Source organism: Henckelia pumila, chromosome 3 (assembly GCF_033568475.1).
Source record: "Henckelia pumila isolate YLH828 chromosome 3, ASM3356847v2, whole genome shotgun sequence".
NCBI lineage: Eukaryota > Viridiplantae > Streptophyta > Magnoliopsida > Lamiales > Gesneriaceae > Henckelia > Henckelia pumila.
In genome coordinates, this window is record NC_133122.1 from 51,228,106 (window position 1) to 51,247,574 (window position 19,469).

The following is a 19,469-nucleotide window of genomic DNA, read 5'->3' on the forward strand; positions in this document are numbered from 1 at the left end:
ATCGAAAACCATGGGAGTGTTATTGTTGTTTTCATTGTGTTTTTGTTAGTATTTGCATTTGTGTTTGTATGCATTATGTTCATTGTTCTGAAGCATTGAGGGCAATGATTTGGATAAGTATGGGGGTAGATTAGTTTATTGCATTGGTTATTATCTTTTGTGTTCATTCTGTTTGCATTCATTTGGTTTAGTTTTTGTGTTTGGGTCGTAATCATGCATATCATTTTGTTGTTGTTTGTGTTGTCTTGCATGAGTAGGATGAGTCATGGTAGCCTATGATGATAAGTTTATTTGCAAAAAAAATGGATTTTTGAAAAAAATTGCTCTTGATTGGACATGAGAAACTGTAGGTTGAACTGTGAATATTTATAAGTACTTATGTTAGACCAGTGGACTGTAACGAAAGAGTTGATGAAGTTTCTGTTTGTTTGACCATTGCACGGCAATAGGTGGTTTGTGGATCTTGATTGTGTTCTATGAATTTTGATGAGGCTCTAGTTTACACTTATGATCTTGGGCGCACCTAGAGAAAAAAAAAATTTACAACTCCATCCGGGCTTGGACAATGATTGAAATTCTAATCATTGCTCCTTAGCTAAGTATGCAGGTACCATGGGGTTGATGCTCCATCCGGGCTCTAGGCGAGGGGATTAGAAGAAAGAAAAAAAGAAGAGAATTTTTTTTTGAATCCTATCTTAGTTATAGCTAAGTTGGCGGGTAATTATTGGGGCTAAAACAATGTCAGGTGCAAAATTCGGAGGTGTGTAATTCATTATCTCAAGGGAGGTGAGTTTAGTCTAGAGGTCGTTGGAAGGAATGAGCACTTGAAGAGTGAAACTTGCACTAATTTGTCATAGGTCGCTAAGCAGTTTTGAGATGAATTCGTTCTAAGTTGCATGAAACTGGAATGACATTTCACACACACACGTTCACGTTAAATCGAATGTGTATTATGAAAATTTGAGAGCATGTCTGTGCTTTTGGTTTTGTGATTGAACTTCTCGGAGGCTGTGAAATCTCATGAATCGTGTTTACTTATGTTTTTGTGTGCATATTGTTTTTGCATGTCTTGCTCGAGGGCGAGCAAGATTTAAGTATGAGGGTGTTGATAAGTACATTTTGAATGCATTAGTTTGTGATAGGTTTATGTATATTTTGTGTTCATTCATATTGTTATTATATATTTTTATGTGTTTTAGTGATGTGCGAGTATTTCACTCCACGGGTTAATTTTGTAGGAAAATGAATTTTTGAATTGTGAATTACGGACCAGATTTGTTCAAAAAATCAAATTTAATTTTAGAGAGATAACATTCTGATCTTCATCGTTCAGATTAAAGTTCAAGATGTTTTGAAGCTGCTGTCTAAATTTCAGCTCGATCCGACAGTTATATCTTGAGATATGAATTTTTGAAAATTATCGCTCGGCGCAGAAAATTTGTACTGCGCGCGCGCGAGAATCAAGTTCGCACGCGCGCGAGTTCCGTGTTCAAACCTCTGTTTTTTACTTTTGCGCGCGCGCGAGGTCTATTCCGTGTGCGCGCGTGTTTCGGGGTCATATGTATTCCGAAAAATCCTTGTTTTGAGAGGAAATTAACTGGTAGGTGTTCCGGACCATATATATATAAGATATAACATATTTTTTAGGGTTACGGAGTTCCAGAACATGCACAACACAGAGGAGGCGGCTACAAGGCTTGGTAGAGAAGATTTCTTCTTTTCTTATTTTTATTTTTATTTTTGAATTATTGTTTTCAATTATGGAGTAGTTTATTTTCAACCAAGATGGTGTGATTGGGCCGAAAAAATTTATGTAGAAAACTTGGATGTTTGTTTGGGATTTTTCAGAGTTGATTTTATTTTATTGATTGTCAGATTTATATTTGTCTTGTGAATAGTCTGATCAACTATTTGCTTGCATGTTAATCGATTCCAAGTCGACAGAGGAGGTATTGATTTCGATCACTCTGATAATTAACACATGGTAAAACCGACTAGAAATAGAATTCGGTTTCAGTGTGCGGTTTGGGTGTAAACTGAATTTTCATAAATATTTAATGCATTCAAGTTTGATTATATTTACGAAAGATTAGTTCATCAATATTTGAATAGGGTTGATTGTTCTAGAAATAGTCTTTTGAACATATGAATCAACTTAACTTTGGAGTTCTTATATGATGAGCTCCCGAAAAAAAGATGCACCTTCTTGATATGAATAGTACATATAAAATATTTTAAGCCCTCCTCAACCATGTAGTCCCATACCTACACAGTCTCAGAATCCCTCTCATTCTGGCACGAGATCGGTTCATTCATGTCTCCCTCCGCCTAGAATCCTACCAGGAGCCGCTCATTGTCCGTGAAACCTCTTGGCACCGGCGATCACTCCCTGCCTCTTCAGCCCCGGGCGTCACAAAGATCACTTCGGATGGAGAAATATCATGCAGATACTGTAGCGGTCTTTTTTCAGAATCTGAGGCTATCAGATGACATATCAACGAGAAGGAATTTTATGCAGTTAAAAGGGTTTTCGAAAAATGGCCATTATTTTTACTTGCTAAAAAATTCACTTTGAAGGTTGATAACACTCAGGTAAAAGCTTTTCTAAGAAATAAGATTGAATCTAAACCTGAGAAAGCTAGGTTATTAAGATGGCAAGCTTTATGTCAAAATTATATATTTGATATTGTTATTATTAAATCTCATGAAAATATTCTTGCAGATTTTTTAACAAGAGATGGAAGGCAGTGACGTAGATTCCATCATGAAAATGCAGAGGCATCTCAAGGGAACATCTTGGGTTACTTCAAACCGAGTTCAACCAACTTGTCATAAGTGCCGATATGGCGGGCAGGTTACAACAAGCTGATCGGATCAAAGTATCCAATTGAATCACAGGATGTATGCAAGCTCAAAATCAACTATGTGTTGCTATTCAAGGGCCAATTATGCGTGCCATAGAAAAACCACTGGTTTAACCAAAAACAAGAAATGTTAAAACCATTGGTACAAGAACAAGAAATACAGCCACCGGTTGTAAAACAATATGTTGAGGATTCTAATACTCAAGAAATAAGCGTTAATCTATCATCAGCTTTTTATGATCTAGATAAAACAACAATTGATGAGGATAACTCATCAAGTCAACCCTCCGCCTCTGGGGTAAAAGAGGAAGAGATCAATCTTAGGCCCCACACTGACAAGGGCAAATCTAAGATTGAAACTAACCCAGCTGTCATTTTTCCATTTCAGGTTTATCAACAAAGATGAGAGAAATTAAGTACAAGAAGTGAAATCAACCCGATCACTTGCAGGGTTGATGTTGCAGGAATATATTCAAGGGTTTGGCTAAAAAACAATGTCAATCCTAAGGATGTAAAGCTATGGTATGAATTTGGGGCTCTAGCCTCAGTTTATACAACATCACCAAGCTTCCAGGAAATATCACAACTACCAAAATGGATTCAGGAAGCAGTCCAAGAAACATGGGCAAATAATGATCATTTGTCCAAAGGAGATGTGCTCGAGTTATACATCTTTAGTGCAGCTCCAGAACCAACAGAGAATGGATCACATGAGCCCTTTCATTTCATCAAGCTAAGGAGACCTGACATGAATAATCAAAGATTTATCAAGGATCCTACATCTGAAGAAATACCATTGGTGTCTACTTTTGGAGAAAATGAAATTTCAACCAGAAGGGCATGGGATATTTGGGTTTGTCTCACCGAGATGGATTTTCGTTCAAATTTTATCAAAATTCTGTGAACAGATCATTCCTTTTAAACACAATGACAGGAAAAACTACGGCTTTTGCGGAAGAACTCTTCGAAAAGAAGAGAAACTTTTTATGAAACAACAAGCTGCCGGGGAGTAAAGAAACTCGCCGAAAATTTTGTAACATGACTCATATCGGAAGATGGTCAGAGAATATCTGCCCAGAATGTCCAAACCAGAAGGAGCTAGAATTCGAAAAAACCTTCAAACCTCGAAGGGATCGAAAAGATTTTTTCGAGACAAGCAAAGGTGTACAGGGACCACCAAAACCGCGTTTTCCCAGGGGCCCACTGCAAAAGCAAAAGATGCCCCCGACAACAATAATGAAGGCATGCGAGGAGAATAAATCCAAAAGAAAAAGTCAAGCATGTGACTCCTCCACTAGTAAAAGATGTCATCGGGCATGTGACTCTTCCACTAGCGAAAGATGTCATCAATAATGACATAAAAAATTCAAGACAACTGTAAGATTCCCTGAAGTTTCTTGATGAAACGAGTGGAATTTCGGCTATAAATACATGATTTTGAGAAAGCTAAAGACATCGATCATTCCCTTCAGTTTTCTTACAAATAAATTGTTGTAATATTTCTCTTTCTAGAATTGTTTTAAGTTTATATAATTTCATGTATTCCAAGAACAAGGCTACTATAAGTAGCTAAACTAGTTATCTCCTCCTTTTCAAAGGAGGTTGATTTATGTAATAATATGTTGTCTGAATAAATTTCCAAAGCTCTTCCCTATCATGTTATTTTATTTAAAAAATTAAGCTTTTACTATACGCCCTAAGGTAGAAAACGAAATAGAGGGTTGTGCTAGCTGCTGCTGAAGGAGTCTGTGTCGGGAACCATCGGTTGCGATCGCGTGGTTTGGTTGTGAGGAGCAACCTGTAAAACCCGGTGAACATAACCCGGCAACAGTTTGGTCAAAGAGGTATTTTACTGACGGAAGCATGATGAAATTAAGCCTTTGAATATTAAATAGGGAAATAAATGGTAGAATGGATATTATTTAGTTTTAAGGACAAATTCAAGAAACTATTTAATAAATTAGGGATATATTTGGAACATGAAAAGTGAAAGAAATATAATACGAAAAATGAAAAAATTATAAGGATATATTTAGGAATTATCCCAACTACTCTCCATCAAAATTAGATATGATATTTCTCTTTGTTTCAGTCCCAGCCGAAAAAGCATTATCACACGGGCTGCGTTTTTTTTCTAAAAAAAATATGAAATATGAAAAATAAAGCTGCATTGGACGGCCTGCCATTGATATGGGCCGGATATGTTTAAATATGGAGTATCAGTAACGGGCTAAATGTTTACGAACAAATAGCCTAATATAATTGGGCTACAGCCCATTTGCATGACAACCCCAAAGTAGCCGTGGTTAAGATTTAAGAAGGAGCGTTACGGGAATTAACTTGGGCCTCACATTCAGCCCAAAAAAGATTGTTCGAGGAATTGGGTCCAAAGCTTCTATTAATCCAAGCACGATATAAGAGATCAAACGGTTGTATGAAATAATTCTCACTTGATAGTATAAAATATAAATAGAGAGAAGATAAAAACGATAATAAATATTTTAATAAATGAAATTTTCCAAACTTTTTTTTAAAAAAAATAAATTAGAGAATTTTTGGACTTTTTTAAAAAAAGTTGAGCAGTTAATTGTAGGTAAATAATGTCCAGGCAGCCCCACCTTGATTGATGATTTGTTAATTATTTAATGAAAAAAGGACTAAAAATGGCTTTGGTTCGGCGGACAAGAGTAGTTGTATGGACTGAATTCCCTTTGGTAAAATAATATATGTAGCATTATATATATATTATATTAATATGCAAATCCCAATTGAAATCTATGCGTTGTAACTTGTAAGTTGTAACAATGTCTAAGTCCATCCCCTTCCCTATTCATTGATGGTGACGCCTTAACTATACCTACTTATCTTTTTATTTCCTTTTTCAAAAAGAATATTTCATCGATTTTTTATTTTTTATTTTTGGGGAAAAAGAAAAGGAAAAAAGAAGAGGGAAGTGCAGTTATCCACATTTGTCCCTCGTTATGTGAGCTTTGCTTTGTTAAATACGATTGAGAATAGAAGAAATTTGCCTGATTAATGTATTTAATCGATCATTAGATGATGCTTAAGCTTTGATAAGTCCCACATAATAATAATAATAATAATAATAATAATAATAATAATAATAATAATAATAATAATAATAATAATAAACGTAATGAGACGAAACGAGCATAGGCTACAAAAAGATCGGTTTGGTTATGTATAATATATTTTTCCAGTGTCTCTACATTTAATATTTCAATTTATATATAAACAAAATACATGTACTTAAAAAATATTTCGTATTTCATTATCATCAGCATTGTGACCCTATCACTCTTGAAACCGTCGTCGAACATGTTCAACAAATGGAGCCAGGCCCATTTCGTAGGCCCATTGAGTACGTATAGGTTCTGGTGTTGAAAGGACAAAACACATCACACTCATTTCTCGCCACAATTAATTAACTAGGGCAGGGTAATTATGTGGTTTCTTTAAATTTTTTTTTTGACAAAATAATATTTCAAGAATGATTTTTTCGTACGAAATTAAAATTATATACAACATATTCATGCAAAATAGCCAAAACCAACCATCTGTCAAGTGTTCATGAATATTATTATTATTATTATTTTTATAGATTTTCATGAATATTATTATTATGGGTCATATTAAAATATTTTAAATTGTACATATCTCATTCAATTTTAAAGATATTTTGGACATTTTTTAAATTAAATATATTAAATGTTTGTTGCAAGTCAGATTTGGAATTGATTTTAAAATACATGAGCCGTCACTTCAACCAATTATCATTACGCATACATATTGTGCCATACCCCGTTGTCATTCTTCTAGCTACGTCCGCCGACATGCACAACGCATGCAACAATCATTCACATGGAGATATGAATTGTGTCTTCTTATTTATTTTATTGCATTGTCATTTTTACCTTCTTTTTTTTTATTATTGATAACAAATTAACAACGTAAAATGTTTTGTTTTGCAAAGTTGTTCTTATATAATTTTGTTGGCATAGGTGATTATCTCAAATATTATTTCAATCAAATGAATGGTGAATAAGAGATGAACATGATAACTGTAAAATAATCTCGAAACTAAGTGGTTATATACATGATCTAATCTCTCTTTCAAATTTTAAAGATTCAAGTTCACCAACCAAATCCCTGATGCCAGGACCTTCGTAGCCAAACATATGGATGATATTATTTATCGCAACTTGAGTCTAGCGCAAGCTTCATCTACCTCTTCAGAAATAGACTGCATAAAACAAGTGGGTACCATATGTCAATTTAGGGGGTCATTCGACCCTGCATTACCCCCTCTGCAAATGGATGGCCCGGATTGGCCAAAACACAATTTCCATACGGTGTGGGGCCCGGATGGAAATTGGCCAATCTGGGCCATCCAAGTACAGAGGGGGTAATAGACCCCAATGTTGGACAGTCAAAACAAAACATCAACAAATATATATTCCGCAAAGAATAAAAATTAGTGAAATAAAGGGGCACCGAGTTAAGACGACATGGGATCACATAATACATCTGTTCTTATCCACGCCCCCACCCCCCACCCCAAATTTGCAATACTTCATTGATGTTCTTAGCTTCCTACATCATACAATTATTAGTTTTTAAATGTAAATGACTGCTTCGCAATGGGACACTGAAATAATGTAATGTCTCGAGAATATTTCAGCTTCAGTTATTAAAACAAAGGGAGACGATTGCATTTATCTCCTTACCAATAGGGTTAGCCAGCAAACTAAAAGTTATGGCGTGCACCAACAGAAAATGTTGAAAATATTAGTCAGCTGGAAATGATTTTCCCCTAAAAATTTAGAAAACCAATTCCATGTCGCATGATATTAACGGCATGCCGATGCAGCACATTGAGCTTCAATAATATGACTCTGACCACGTGGATTATCAAATTGAAAAAACGTGTCAATATATTCTTTACTGGTTTATAATGTTCTGTTAGCACAAATTAGGGGTAAAAAATTGATAATAAACAAAGACAAATATATAACACGGAAAGACGACGAACCTTGGGTCGCTTCGGTGTGCCATAAGCTTTGCATAGTCTCCAAATCTGTTCATTCAGATACAGATGATTAATCAATTCATGAACAAATCTACACTGCATCAAGACAAGAATAAATATGGACATTTCTGATAAAAAGCAATGACGAGATCTCAATCCCCAAAGTCTAATCAACCACAAACATCGAGCAAGAAATCAAAACGAATACACACCCCATCCAAAACAGCAGTATGAAAGGCAAGGTTAGACAGATCGTTCATGAAACACGGTCGACAACCAGATAACTCCATGAACGCCCTTGTACCCACAGCTCGCATGCAGTAGTACACAACGTTAACACCCCACTGGCCGAACATCTGCCAAGGAGTAAAAGATTCATTTGAAGAGATTTATTGTTATAATATAATTAAATTCATGATAATGAAAAGGTATGCGATAAATAATGAAGAATTCTTGCACGATAAAAGATTGCGCAAGTTAGAGATGAAACTATAACCTGAAAACATAACACAATACCTTAGGCTTTAAGAGAGACAAAGCAAAAAATTAATAATAATGAACTAAAAGGATTTCCCTTTAATATCCATGCCTAACCACCCCCAAAAATTAGCCAATGCTTTCATATCCCATTTCTCCAAAGATCCTACTGTTCCTATCTCCATCACCCAAGTACTAGCTGGAACTACCAGTTTCAGCATCTGTAAAGTCGCAGAAGAAAAAAAGGTGATCTGAACACTTATTGTATGATCTATAGAACTACTAGTTTCATCAAGAATTGATCTTCCTTCGTGGCTGTATTCTTTCGTGATCTCCATGCATTCTAACAAGTTCTACCATGTTTTCTCGATTATAATATATCGTTAGCATTAGATAGTTACGACACCCTAAAAATCATTTCTCGGCTGATGGATATACTAAGATCTCGATAACACGAGTCAATCATTAATGCAAAAGCATGCTACAAATCCATAATTTATTTAATTTAATTAAGCACACAGGTATTTGGATAGATTTGAAATACACCCAAAAATAGTTATCTCAAATCTATTCTTCAACTTCCCCAAATCAAAACCTTTATTCTAAATCAAATCACTCAATCCAAATGCAACCTTAAATCTTGGTGCCAATAGTCAAAATGCAATGAGATAACAAGATATCAAACGTAAATAAAAAATGGAAACCAAAAATCCCATTTTTGTACAGCTAACAGGTGAACTTACTCTTCTAACATCACGGGCACCATCTATCTCCATGTATTTTTGTGTTCGCAAATATAAACTGGATGAAAACAAAAAAAATTCAGTCTTCCGCAACTCAAATATAGAACATATCTATCGGTAATGGTGAAACAATTGCCACCATTTTAAGCTAATTAGTCGACTACTAAAAAAGTTAAATACCAACAAGTGGAAATTCACCTTGACGCGGAGCCGTGAAATGTCAGCGCTGTGGACAATGAGCTGGCAAAATGTAGGAAATGCTTCACAATTTTACCAGCTTCTGTGGGAGGAACCACTAAATCCAAAGCTCTGTAGAATATTTACTTTCTTTCAAGTTTCTGTATGTTAATGGTACCAAATTTCAAAATGTCTTTGGAGAATAGCTAACCTGAATATGAGCATTGCTCCAAACCATACAAAAAAACACTGAATGTATGAGATCGCAACATGGTATGCGCTACCTTCTTTCCAACTATTGGCGTGTTTCTGCATAGCAAGATCAACGTGAATATTCACATTAAAATTAAAATGAAATTAAAATGTCAAGTTCGACAACTCTGTACACTCAATAAACAAGGGCGCTAAAAAAAGCAGGAACAGAAGTGTGCGGAAAACTAATTACAGAAAGATGCATACATTCTGGCATATGCTCTTGCTCAGACGCACAAATGGCCCAAGTCCCCTTAATATGAAAATAAGGACACCAACTGCTAAAGCCAATTGGACAATGACAGGACTTATTTGCCAATTTGAACATGACCTGTAAAACCTAAGGATATGTTAATAAATGTTTCTCCAGACAAAATAGTAACAAACAACATGCACCGCAAACATGATTATCAATTGCTATTCCAATGCAATAACATTCATATGGCCCTACATGAATATTTTGAAACTTGGTTTATCCAATGTAACCACAACACAAACAAGTGTAATTCTTGCACATTCAATTGTCAAGTGTCAACACAAACAGAAGTGTGTTGTTGTGCATTAACACACTGGAAATAGGATATGCAGTCCTCCATGTTGCAATTTGAAGTGTTTCAAGGATACAGAGGGCTGTAGAAATCAAGTCTTTGGGCGTAAGAAGTGATACTGTCATTGGCCTCAATTCAATGGGCCTAAGTCCTTATGTAGTCATGAAGAGAACTCTAGGAATGACTTGGGAAAGGGGCAAAAGAAATACAATAGGAGGAAGTTGGCTATAGTCAGGCATGCTCGTTATTTTTATGGCAAGAATTTTACTAGCCAAGACTAGGGGAGAGTAAGCTCTTGCACTGAGACAATTCCATGGGTTTATTTCAAGCATAATTCCATCTTATTTTCATCGATTATCGCTTATTATATATAAATCGTTATTGCAACGACTGGTCTGACTTGCTGGATCTCAAAGTTGAGAAAATAAAGGCAACCATACATTTCAAAAGAAAATTGGAGCGTTCAGAAAAAATATTAACATTATGTTGTTACAGAAGGGCTTGTAATCAGCTAGCAAGAAATTTTATGAGTTGACAGATTTCTTGGAGATGTGGGTGAAAAAAAAAATGGGGGCTAGAGCAGACCAACAACGTGATATCAAGGGCTCGATGGAGAGATTGGCGAAAGGAGACTGGGGTCTGAAGCAAACTGACGAGGTGAGATCAAATAAGCCAGAGGTGAAGGGGGCAAACGGATTGCTATAACATTAAAAAATAAAAAAAGCTGAAAGAAGAAAGTCCTACGAAGAAGTGTGTTGTGATGCAAACGAGAAGATTGAGCTAACTGACAATTTGATCGATTCCCAGGGCGTGCGAGCTCTCAAAATAGAGGGCAAAATATTAATGATGTGAGGGAGAATTTGCCAACAGAATTAATGGCATTCATTGAATTGAAGACAAGGAGCAGAACATCAACCCCTCTCAAATCGTGATTACTAGGAGGAGAGAGAGAGCTCTTGTGCAGAAACAAATCTCTGGTTTTATTTCAGCACAATTCCATCTTATAATCTTATTATATTCACTTTGGTTCATCGATTATCATGCATAAGTTGGACAATATATTCCAAGAGACACAAAAGAATTTAGAGACAAACCGAGCAACCTAACGATCATCAGCTTAGGCCTTAGGGGGATATTCCTCATTCAGACAATGCATTTGGTACTGAGTAAATCGAATATTTCATGGTTTTTGTGCTGACCAATTGAGCAAGATTTATGAAAAAGAACTATCACAACATCTGAGTTGCAAAATTAAATCATGACAAAATGACCATGTAATTCACCAAATGTTAGAGAGACTCAAATTGATTCTCCAACAAAACAACAAATTCGATCCGGAAAAACCAGTAGGAATTGAGTAATTACCATGCTAAATTTAAAGTTCCATTCTTCACAAAAGTGGCATCCAAAGACAGGCCTGAATTTTGGGAGCATTGGCATTGGAGGTAGGAAGGCCGTGTAACAAATCTATTGGGAATCCCCGTACTCCGAGAATACTGTTTCTGAAATGACTTGAGAAAAACCGTCAAGTTCCACGAAGAACCACACAACATTACATGAGTTGATGATTACGTGGGAAAATAACACTATGATCAGAAAATTTATTCAGTGTTTTTTTGCCCACTAAGGTTGCAGATCACCATGAACAATCCGCGGAATATCACATCATTTATTGAAGAAATTCAGACGCCCATATCCAGTTTACATATTATGATATTCTACGTTAGTATAACCGATGGCGATAAAACCAAATGAAACTGGGGAATAAACAAAATTTCCATCTACGAACAATTATTTGAACTAATTAAACATTAAAAAAAAAAAAAGAACATTCAAAGAGCGGGACATACCAGTGAAACTGACGATAATTTATCTCCCAACAAGCATAACTGACCCCTCAATCTCAAATTCTGGTCCTTCAAATGAGATTGATCATTAAAGGAAAGGATTCGAGCAGAATTGGACGAAATGGAACCCTAAATAGATCACAAAGAAATAATTAAAGTATAATTGGACGAAATGGATCCTTAATAGACCAAAGAACATAAATGCTAAATTTTCTACCCGTAATCCTTCGACATGATGTTGGTACCCGTAAGTTGGAAATTTCATGGCTATTTGCATCGAACAAGTCAGAGCCATATTTGAACGATAAGCGGCCACAGGCTTTGTTGAACGAAAAACGATACGATAAATTTAGGCCAAAGACCTCGCGACACTGTTTTCACGGGAGAGTTGCAAATTGAAGAGGCTAGGGTTTCTTCACGATTGTGAGCCAAATCTAAGATATTGTCATATTGGTAATTATGGGGAAAATTCTCGGTTTAGTCCATGTTTTTTGGGTGTCTGCACCATTTGGTTTTAAAAGTCAGGAAAAAAAAAAACTTTTTTAAGTGCTTTTTAATTAAAAAAGTGTTTGGTTGACCAAAAAAATGCTTAAATAAACACTTTTTTAATTCAAAATTAGAGCTTTTTTAAAAGCAAAAAATTGTACCTTTTTTAAAAGCCAAAAATTTTTTGACTCAATTTAGTCCCAAACCTTCACTCTATTTTACCGCGTTAGTATTTCTGTTAATTTTACCAACGGCACAAACAAAAATCCCTCTTCATGCGTAGAAAAATCCATTCCCAAATCCTAAGCCCTAAATGCCCGCATACGCAGAACTGAGATTGATGAATTTCTGAGCTTCGAAGCTCGCCCCTCACTCCATTCACCATTCCTATGCACGAACCACCAAAAATTCCCCAATCCTCCTTCGCACAGCCTTGGTTGGAGAATTCCTCAGCTTCGAAGCTCGCCGGTCGCTCGTTTCACCATGCTTCCGTGAGAAGTGTTGAACAGTTTGAGGGTAAGGTTGCACCATCTTTCTACTAAAAAATATGATGCTTGACAATTTTTTTTGTTCTTTTACCTGAATTTTTTTAGCGTCGTGCGTGACTTGGTTGGTTAAAAAGTAAAAACAGTAAGTAAGAACAATACTTTAATTTTTCAAAAATAAAATCTCTTGTTTGCCTGAATGGAAGTGAAAAATAAAAAAACATGGTTCATTAAAATATGCATTTGAGGGTGGCCGGCAGATCATTACCAGGAATGAAAGTGAGTAATTTGCATCGAATCTGCATAAATGTTTGATTGGAATTTTTTAGATATTTCCAATTCGACGGCGTGCACACTATGTTGTTGTATAGTTACTTTTTAATAAACACAAAAGGAAGAACTATTGTCGAGATATTTTAAAATGTTTGTCATTTTGTTGTTAGAGAATAAATGAACTATTTTCTATCACTTGGTCGTGAGGGAATGAATGGTTTTTTTTCCTTGGTTTCTAAGTCTCAGATTTTGTATAACAAAGAAAATTGATCAACCAATTTTGTTATCATCTTTTGATTATAATATGGCAATCTAATGATTTTTAAATTCTCGAATATTATTTTTTAAATAATTATTGTGATTTATTTTCTTTCGTGCAGCTTTTACTCACTAAGTGATTGATTGGATATGTAATGGCTAGACGAAGTACTTTTTCAACGAAGGGCACTCCAAATTATGGTAATCCGTCAATTTTTTAATTAGCACTACAAAAATTTTATGATACATTTTCCTGATAATCTAATGTATGTTTTTTTTTGTTTTCGATTCAGGATTAAATGGAGAACCAGATCTCTTTACAATTAAAATACATTACAATGGAAGATTCAAAGATCAAGAAAAACGCAATGAATACATCGGTGGGAGTTTTGAATATTTTGATTCTGTCGATCTTGATAAGCTTGGAATGATTGAATTGTGGGCATTTATGGAGGAGCTTGGATTTGAAGAGAAAAGGTCTTTTAGATTTTGGCACAAAGTCGGAGGTACTATTAATGAAGGTAGATACTTGAAAAATGATTCGGATGTGTTGAATCTAAGAAACCATATTCCGATAAACTATGAGGTTGAAATATATGTTCAACACTTAGATGATGGAAATCATGAAGCTGGAGATGAAAATGATGAGTTTGATAACAATGAGTATGATTTTGATGAAAATGATGGGCTACTGGATGCATTTGTTTGCGATGATATAGAACCTAAAGGAAAATTGATTGTGCATGAAGGAGAAAAAACAGAAGATGTGATTTATAATATGCAGGAGGATAGTGAAGAAGATGTTTGTGCAGACAGTGACGGTCTTAATAGTATTCATGATTCTGATGAGGATGAGGATGGTGTAAAAAAGTATCCGTTGTTTGATCCAAAGAAGGATTCTGAAAAACCAGAGTTGAAGCTGGGCTTAGTTTTCAGCTCGAAGAAAGAAGCAAAGTTCGCCATTGAAAGTTACTGCATTCGAGAAGGAAGACCTGTCAAGTTTGTGAAAAATGATAATATCCGGCTTTGGGCTAAGTGCAATGATGATAATTGTCATTGGAAGATCCATGTTGCGAAGATGTCTAATGATAATTGTTGGCAGGTAAGAAATTTTGACATATGTCACAGTAATTGTATTCGGGATTTGAAAAACAAGTGTGTGAACTCAACTTGGTTGGGAAATACTTTTGCCAAAAAATTCAGCACAAATCATAAATTGGGATGGGACACTTGGAGTTTATGGAAGAGATTTCTGTCATGTTGCAGTCAGATTTTTCGAGGAAGACTGCCTACATGGCTAAGAGAAAGGCGCTGAAATCGGTGCAAGGATCTGTTGAGGAGCAATTCCAAAAAATAAGAATGTATTGTGCTGAATTGAAAAGATCCGACACTGGGGCTACTGTAGTTTTGAAGTTGACAGAGGATGACGAAGGTGCTGAATTGAAAAGATCCAAGGTTTCAAAGATTATATGACAGAGAATTTTTTCATTGAGTATGAGTTTTATTTCTGAATTTTTTGCTGGGATGATAATTTATATTGATCCAGAATTTATCTGTATAGTTCATCCTTGATTCTTGAAAGACTTGATGTATAAGATTTATAAACAAATTTATGCTGAATGTATTTTTTTTTTTACAGGTGAAAAGAGCACAGAAATTTTGAGTTAATATCGAAAGGAGTTCATGCTCAATATCTTCGATAAATGTATCTTATTTAAAATATTGTTTTGATATTATAAATACTAGAACAATATATTCTCTGATGGCATGGTTGACGTGTTTTCCAATAAGTTTTTTGTATTGTTGTAGGCTAACCAATCAGCGAACATCCATACACCTGCTTTTATGAAAGGTGGCGTTAGCTTCACAGCAGTCTCACGAATGCAAGCATACACAAGTGCTCGAGATAGAGTTGGACAGTCATCGTTTTCACGAGCAAATCCCATGGGCAAGTCTACTGCTTCTCAAGAATCCTTTAAAAAGAAGTGATTTCATTTGATGTGATATTACATCACAAAGATGTGATTTTGTTTATGGATCCAATTACATCTTCATTTTGGCTCGTGTTAGTTTGGGTTTCTAGTAACTGTATACTGCAATATTTGTTACCCAATGTAGTTACATTTAAGATTGTGATGAAATCAATTTTCTGAGAAGCAAACAATGTTCTACTCTTTCCTTACCACCTCTGCTCTTACATATTGTTCTGTTTGTCCTCAATATTCCACCCCCTTTTGCATTTAAATGTTGTTATATACATAAACTGATTTCCGCCATATATATGATATAGATTATAATTAAAACAGAAACTTCAATCAACAAATAATCTACATAACACATAATCATTTATCATAAAATTTAATGAATGAAAAATTAAATCCTGCAAAAGTCTGAAGGAAATTGACTCAAAGAAGTTTCGGTGTTGAAAAATAAAAAGAGAAGGAACTCCAACAAACAATAACACTCAAGTCAATAGAAAATAAAAATTACACAATTCTTGAGTCAACGAACGAACGTTACAAATCCAAGTCAAGATACAAAAATGCACAAGGATATCTAAATGCCACTAATTTCTAGAGATTTTACTAGTTGTTTAATCTCTTCCGCTATCGCTGCTACCCTCAATACATGATTGCGGTTTTCGTTTTCTACTTCTAAAAGTAAATCTTTCAGTTGAGCTAATTTTTCAACTTCAGTAGATTTTTTGTTTGAAGATGCGCTAGAAGTTGCACATGAACTTTTGAAGATGAAGCAAAAGCATGTTGTTTCTCTATATATGCATGAAAAGCTTTTGATGCTTCATCCTTGCTCCAAAATGATCTGTGTGAAGCTCCACTAAATTTGTTGACTTGACTATGTGCTTCTTCTCATGTCTCGTATACACCAGGTTTATGTTCAACAAAAACAACATAGGATTTCCCTGCAATACACAGAAAAATCAAAATCAATATTCATTATATTATTCAAAAAGTATGATAACAATACCATAAAAATTGAAACTCAAAAGTTCACCACCATTTTAGCCGGAAAAATTGAAACGTGCAAGATAAATTGGTTCAGAACACTCACAATTCATTTTAGTTTAAAAACTGCATGATATATGTACAACAAAATGAATGAAAACCTCACTCACATTAAACAGCCCAAGAAGGAATATTTCAAAGAAAAAAAAAACAATAACAGTGCCTGCTCAAAAGGGCATGTGACTTGTAGAACAATATCATGTCAAATAGTCATGATCATGTGTTTATTGTAAAAAAATGAAAATAAACCAGTTTACTCCCTCTAGCTGGCATTAACCATGAATCACTTTTTATATGAAGAGCAGATACACGATCATCCAAACCAAAATCTTAAAAGAAACCTACTGCTTAATCAAATAAGCATCAAAGCCATACACAATGGCATAAGCTGCCGATAAATAGATCCATGAGTTTTTATTTTCACAAATCAAGATTTCTATCACAAGTGGAAATACATAAACAAAAATCACACATTTCACTACCATATTGCAGAACCGATACAAGATATTCGCTGAAGTGTCTCTAAAATCGTCTAGATTAGAATGATTTAAGTATATACAATCTTGAATGTGGTAACAGTAACATTATGTCAAGCATATATTGTGCAGATTCGAGACCATGGTTACCTTGACCTGTGGAGAAATGGGTGACGGGCTGTTCTTGCTTTTTAAGAATCCAAGTCACGCACGACGCAAAAAAATTTCAGGTAAGAGAACAAAAAAAAATTCCGAGCATAAGATTTTTTAGTAGAAAGATGGTACAACCTTCCCTCAAAATGTTCATCACTTCTCACGGAAGCATGATGAATCGGGCAACCGACGAGCTTCGAAGCCAGGGAATTCTCCAACCAAGGCTGTGCGAAGGAGGATTGGGGAATTTTTTGAGGTTCGTGCAAAGGAATGGCGAATGGAGCGAGGGGAGATCTTCGAAGCTCAGAAATTCGTCATCTGAGTTCTGCGTATGCGGGCAATTAGGGCTTAGGATTTGGGAATGGGTTTTTCTAGGCGTGAAGAAGGGATTTCTGCGTGCGCCGTTAATCAAATTAACAGAAATACTAACGCAGTAAAATAGAGTGAATGTTTGGGACTAAATTGAGTCACAAAATTGATTTGGGACTAAACTGGGAGACACCCAAAAAACATGGGACTAAACCGAGAATTTTCCCGGTAATTCTGAAAGATTTGGATCCAATTCACCCGACCCGACATCCTAAATTTGAATTTTTTTATTTTTAATATTTGTGGGTCACCCGAAAAACTAATTCTAAAAATTGATTTTTATTTTAAATAGGATAACGAGATACCACATTGGATCAACTATAAGGGGGTGTATCGGTTTCTAGACTTTTAATGATTTTTATGGAGTTTAAAAGTTTAGAGGTATTCAATCTAGACTTTTATATACTCCATAAAAATTTAGTGGTATTCAAGATGAACATTGCGAGAGTTTTAAAAAGTCATGTGGTATTCAAACTTGACTTTTAAAAACTCTACAAAAGTCTAGAGGTATTCACAATATCAATAAACTTTTAAAGACTCCATGAAATTCTATTAAGTACAAGAATTAAAACATAAGATACAACAATAAAATGTCAATAATTGTCTTTGGTTTATGCTAAAGATTTGGGTGGACATTTCCTGAGTTGGGTAAGTTTATTTATTATTTCCGTTCCTTCGTATTATATGTTTTACTTTCCATTATATTGTATTCTTGTACACGCACTTCTCCATTAATAATTACTAATTAGTCATAGATTATGTAATTGATTAATTTACGAGATCTCCAAAACAATAATGTTTTTTTAAAAAAATAATATGAAGAATGACAAGATTAATTATACTATATGTCTACACACTTTCATCTCTATTAAAAATAAACTATATACAAACACTATTCTTATACATATATACTACTTATTAGATTAAAAATAATCTCCATACAAACATATTTTTTATATATTAAATTTACAATAAAATAAAAATTAATAAAAATCATTATGTGAGATTCTACAAAGTTTCAATTAAACATATTAAAATAAATTTAACTATTTATCGATTTTTGTAAATAAAATCGATAAGTAAGTAAATTTTATTTATATTGATAGATAAAAATATTTTAAAAATATATAATTATTTTAAAAAATATATAAATATAAGTTATTGAAACTCACTACTAATTCAAAAAAATAATAAATATTTAAAATCACAATCATAAATTACGAAATTAATAGGTTTCTAGAAAAGAGTTTACAAAAGTCTGTAAAAGTCATAAAAAATAAATCTGCAAGATTCTATGAAAATCTTCAAAAGTCTGTGAGATTCTACAAAAGTCAGTAAAAGTCTATCAACTCCACAAAAGTCTGTAATTTAAAAAAAGTCAGTAAATCTCTGTAACGAATACACCCCCTAAGTTATTGGGCTAAAATCAAATCAAGGTAAATAAAAAAATCATTTAAATAACATAAATAGGTTTTGTTAGGATCGAAATACGTGTGTAGAATGAGGTGAATACACACTTAAAAATATTTTAGAGCTGCAATAGCTCGTTTTTGAAATGCAAAAATAAACTGAGCACCGATGAATTAAATCGAGTTTGGTTTTCAAACCAAGCGGAATACACTCAAAATAATCCTTCGTAGAAACCGAATAAACATTTTGGAAATCATTTTAAAAGATGCAAGTTCAAATGATAAAAATAGTTTGGTTGAAGCATTTTAAACACTTTGTGTGTAATATTTTGGTCTATGAAGAACACATAAAATGCTTCAACGATTCTTTCTAAAAACAGTAGCAAAAGTAAATTAAATGCAATAAATAGATACGGATTTGTTTCTGGAAGTTTGAAGGCCAAATCCTTCTACATCTCCCCTTCTTCCACCTCGAAAGGATCCACTAGAAGAGTTTGATTTATACAACCTATTTTTACAAACCCAATCCGATTTAGGGCTTACCCGTTGCCTAAACAAGAACTTCTAGTCACTCTCGAT

General features: G+C 34.4%; 2 protein-coding genes across 6 annotated transcripts; one reads left to right on the forward strand and one right to left on the reverse strand.

The window, feature by feature from the left end:
* Positions 1-6,890: 6,890 nt before the first annotated feature.
* On the reverse strand, positions 6,891-12,407 carry LOC140891435 (mechanosensitive ion channel protein 2, chloroplastic-like). 5 transcript variants are annotated; one of them, XM_073299922.1, is made up of 10 exons: positions 12,176-12,407; positions 11,962-12,087; positions 11,477-11,622; positions 9,771-9,903; positions 9,523-9,620; positions 9,333-9,443; positions 9,135-9,192; positions 8,192-8,270; positions 7,918-7,962; positions 6,891-7,128 (listed from the first exon to the last, which is right to left on the reverse strand). In XM_073299922.1, the coding sequence occupies exons 1-10, from the start codon at positions 12,251-12,253 to the stop codon at positions 7,118-7,120; spliced, it is 885 nt and encodes a 294-aa protein (XP_073156023.1). In that variant the 5' UTR covers positions 12,254-12,407; the 3' UTR covers positions 6,891-7,117. The 5 variants fall into 5 exon arrangements, with proteins under 5 accessions (XP_073156023.1, XP_073156019.1, XP_073156020.1 ...); XM_073299918.1 differs by having other exon boundaries at positions 8,127-8,270; XM_073299919.1 differs by having other exon boundaries at positions 8,090-8,270.
* A 425-nt stretch (positions 12,408-12,832) lies between these two features.
* LOC140888707 (uncharacterized) lies at positions 12,833-14,775 on the forward strand. Its single transcript, XM_073296406.1, has 2 exons — positions 12,833-12,960; positions 13,754-14,775. The coding sequence occupies exons 1-2, from the start codon at positions 12,834-12,836 to the stop codon at positions 14,773-14,775; spliced, it is 1,149 nt and encodes a 382-aa protein (XP_073152507.1). The 5' UTR covers position 12,833.
* The last annotated feature ends 4,694 nt before the right edge of the window (positions 14,776-19,469 follow it).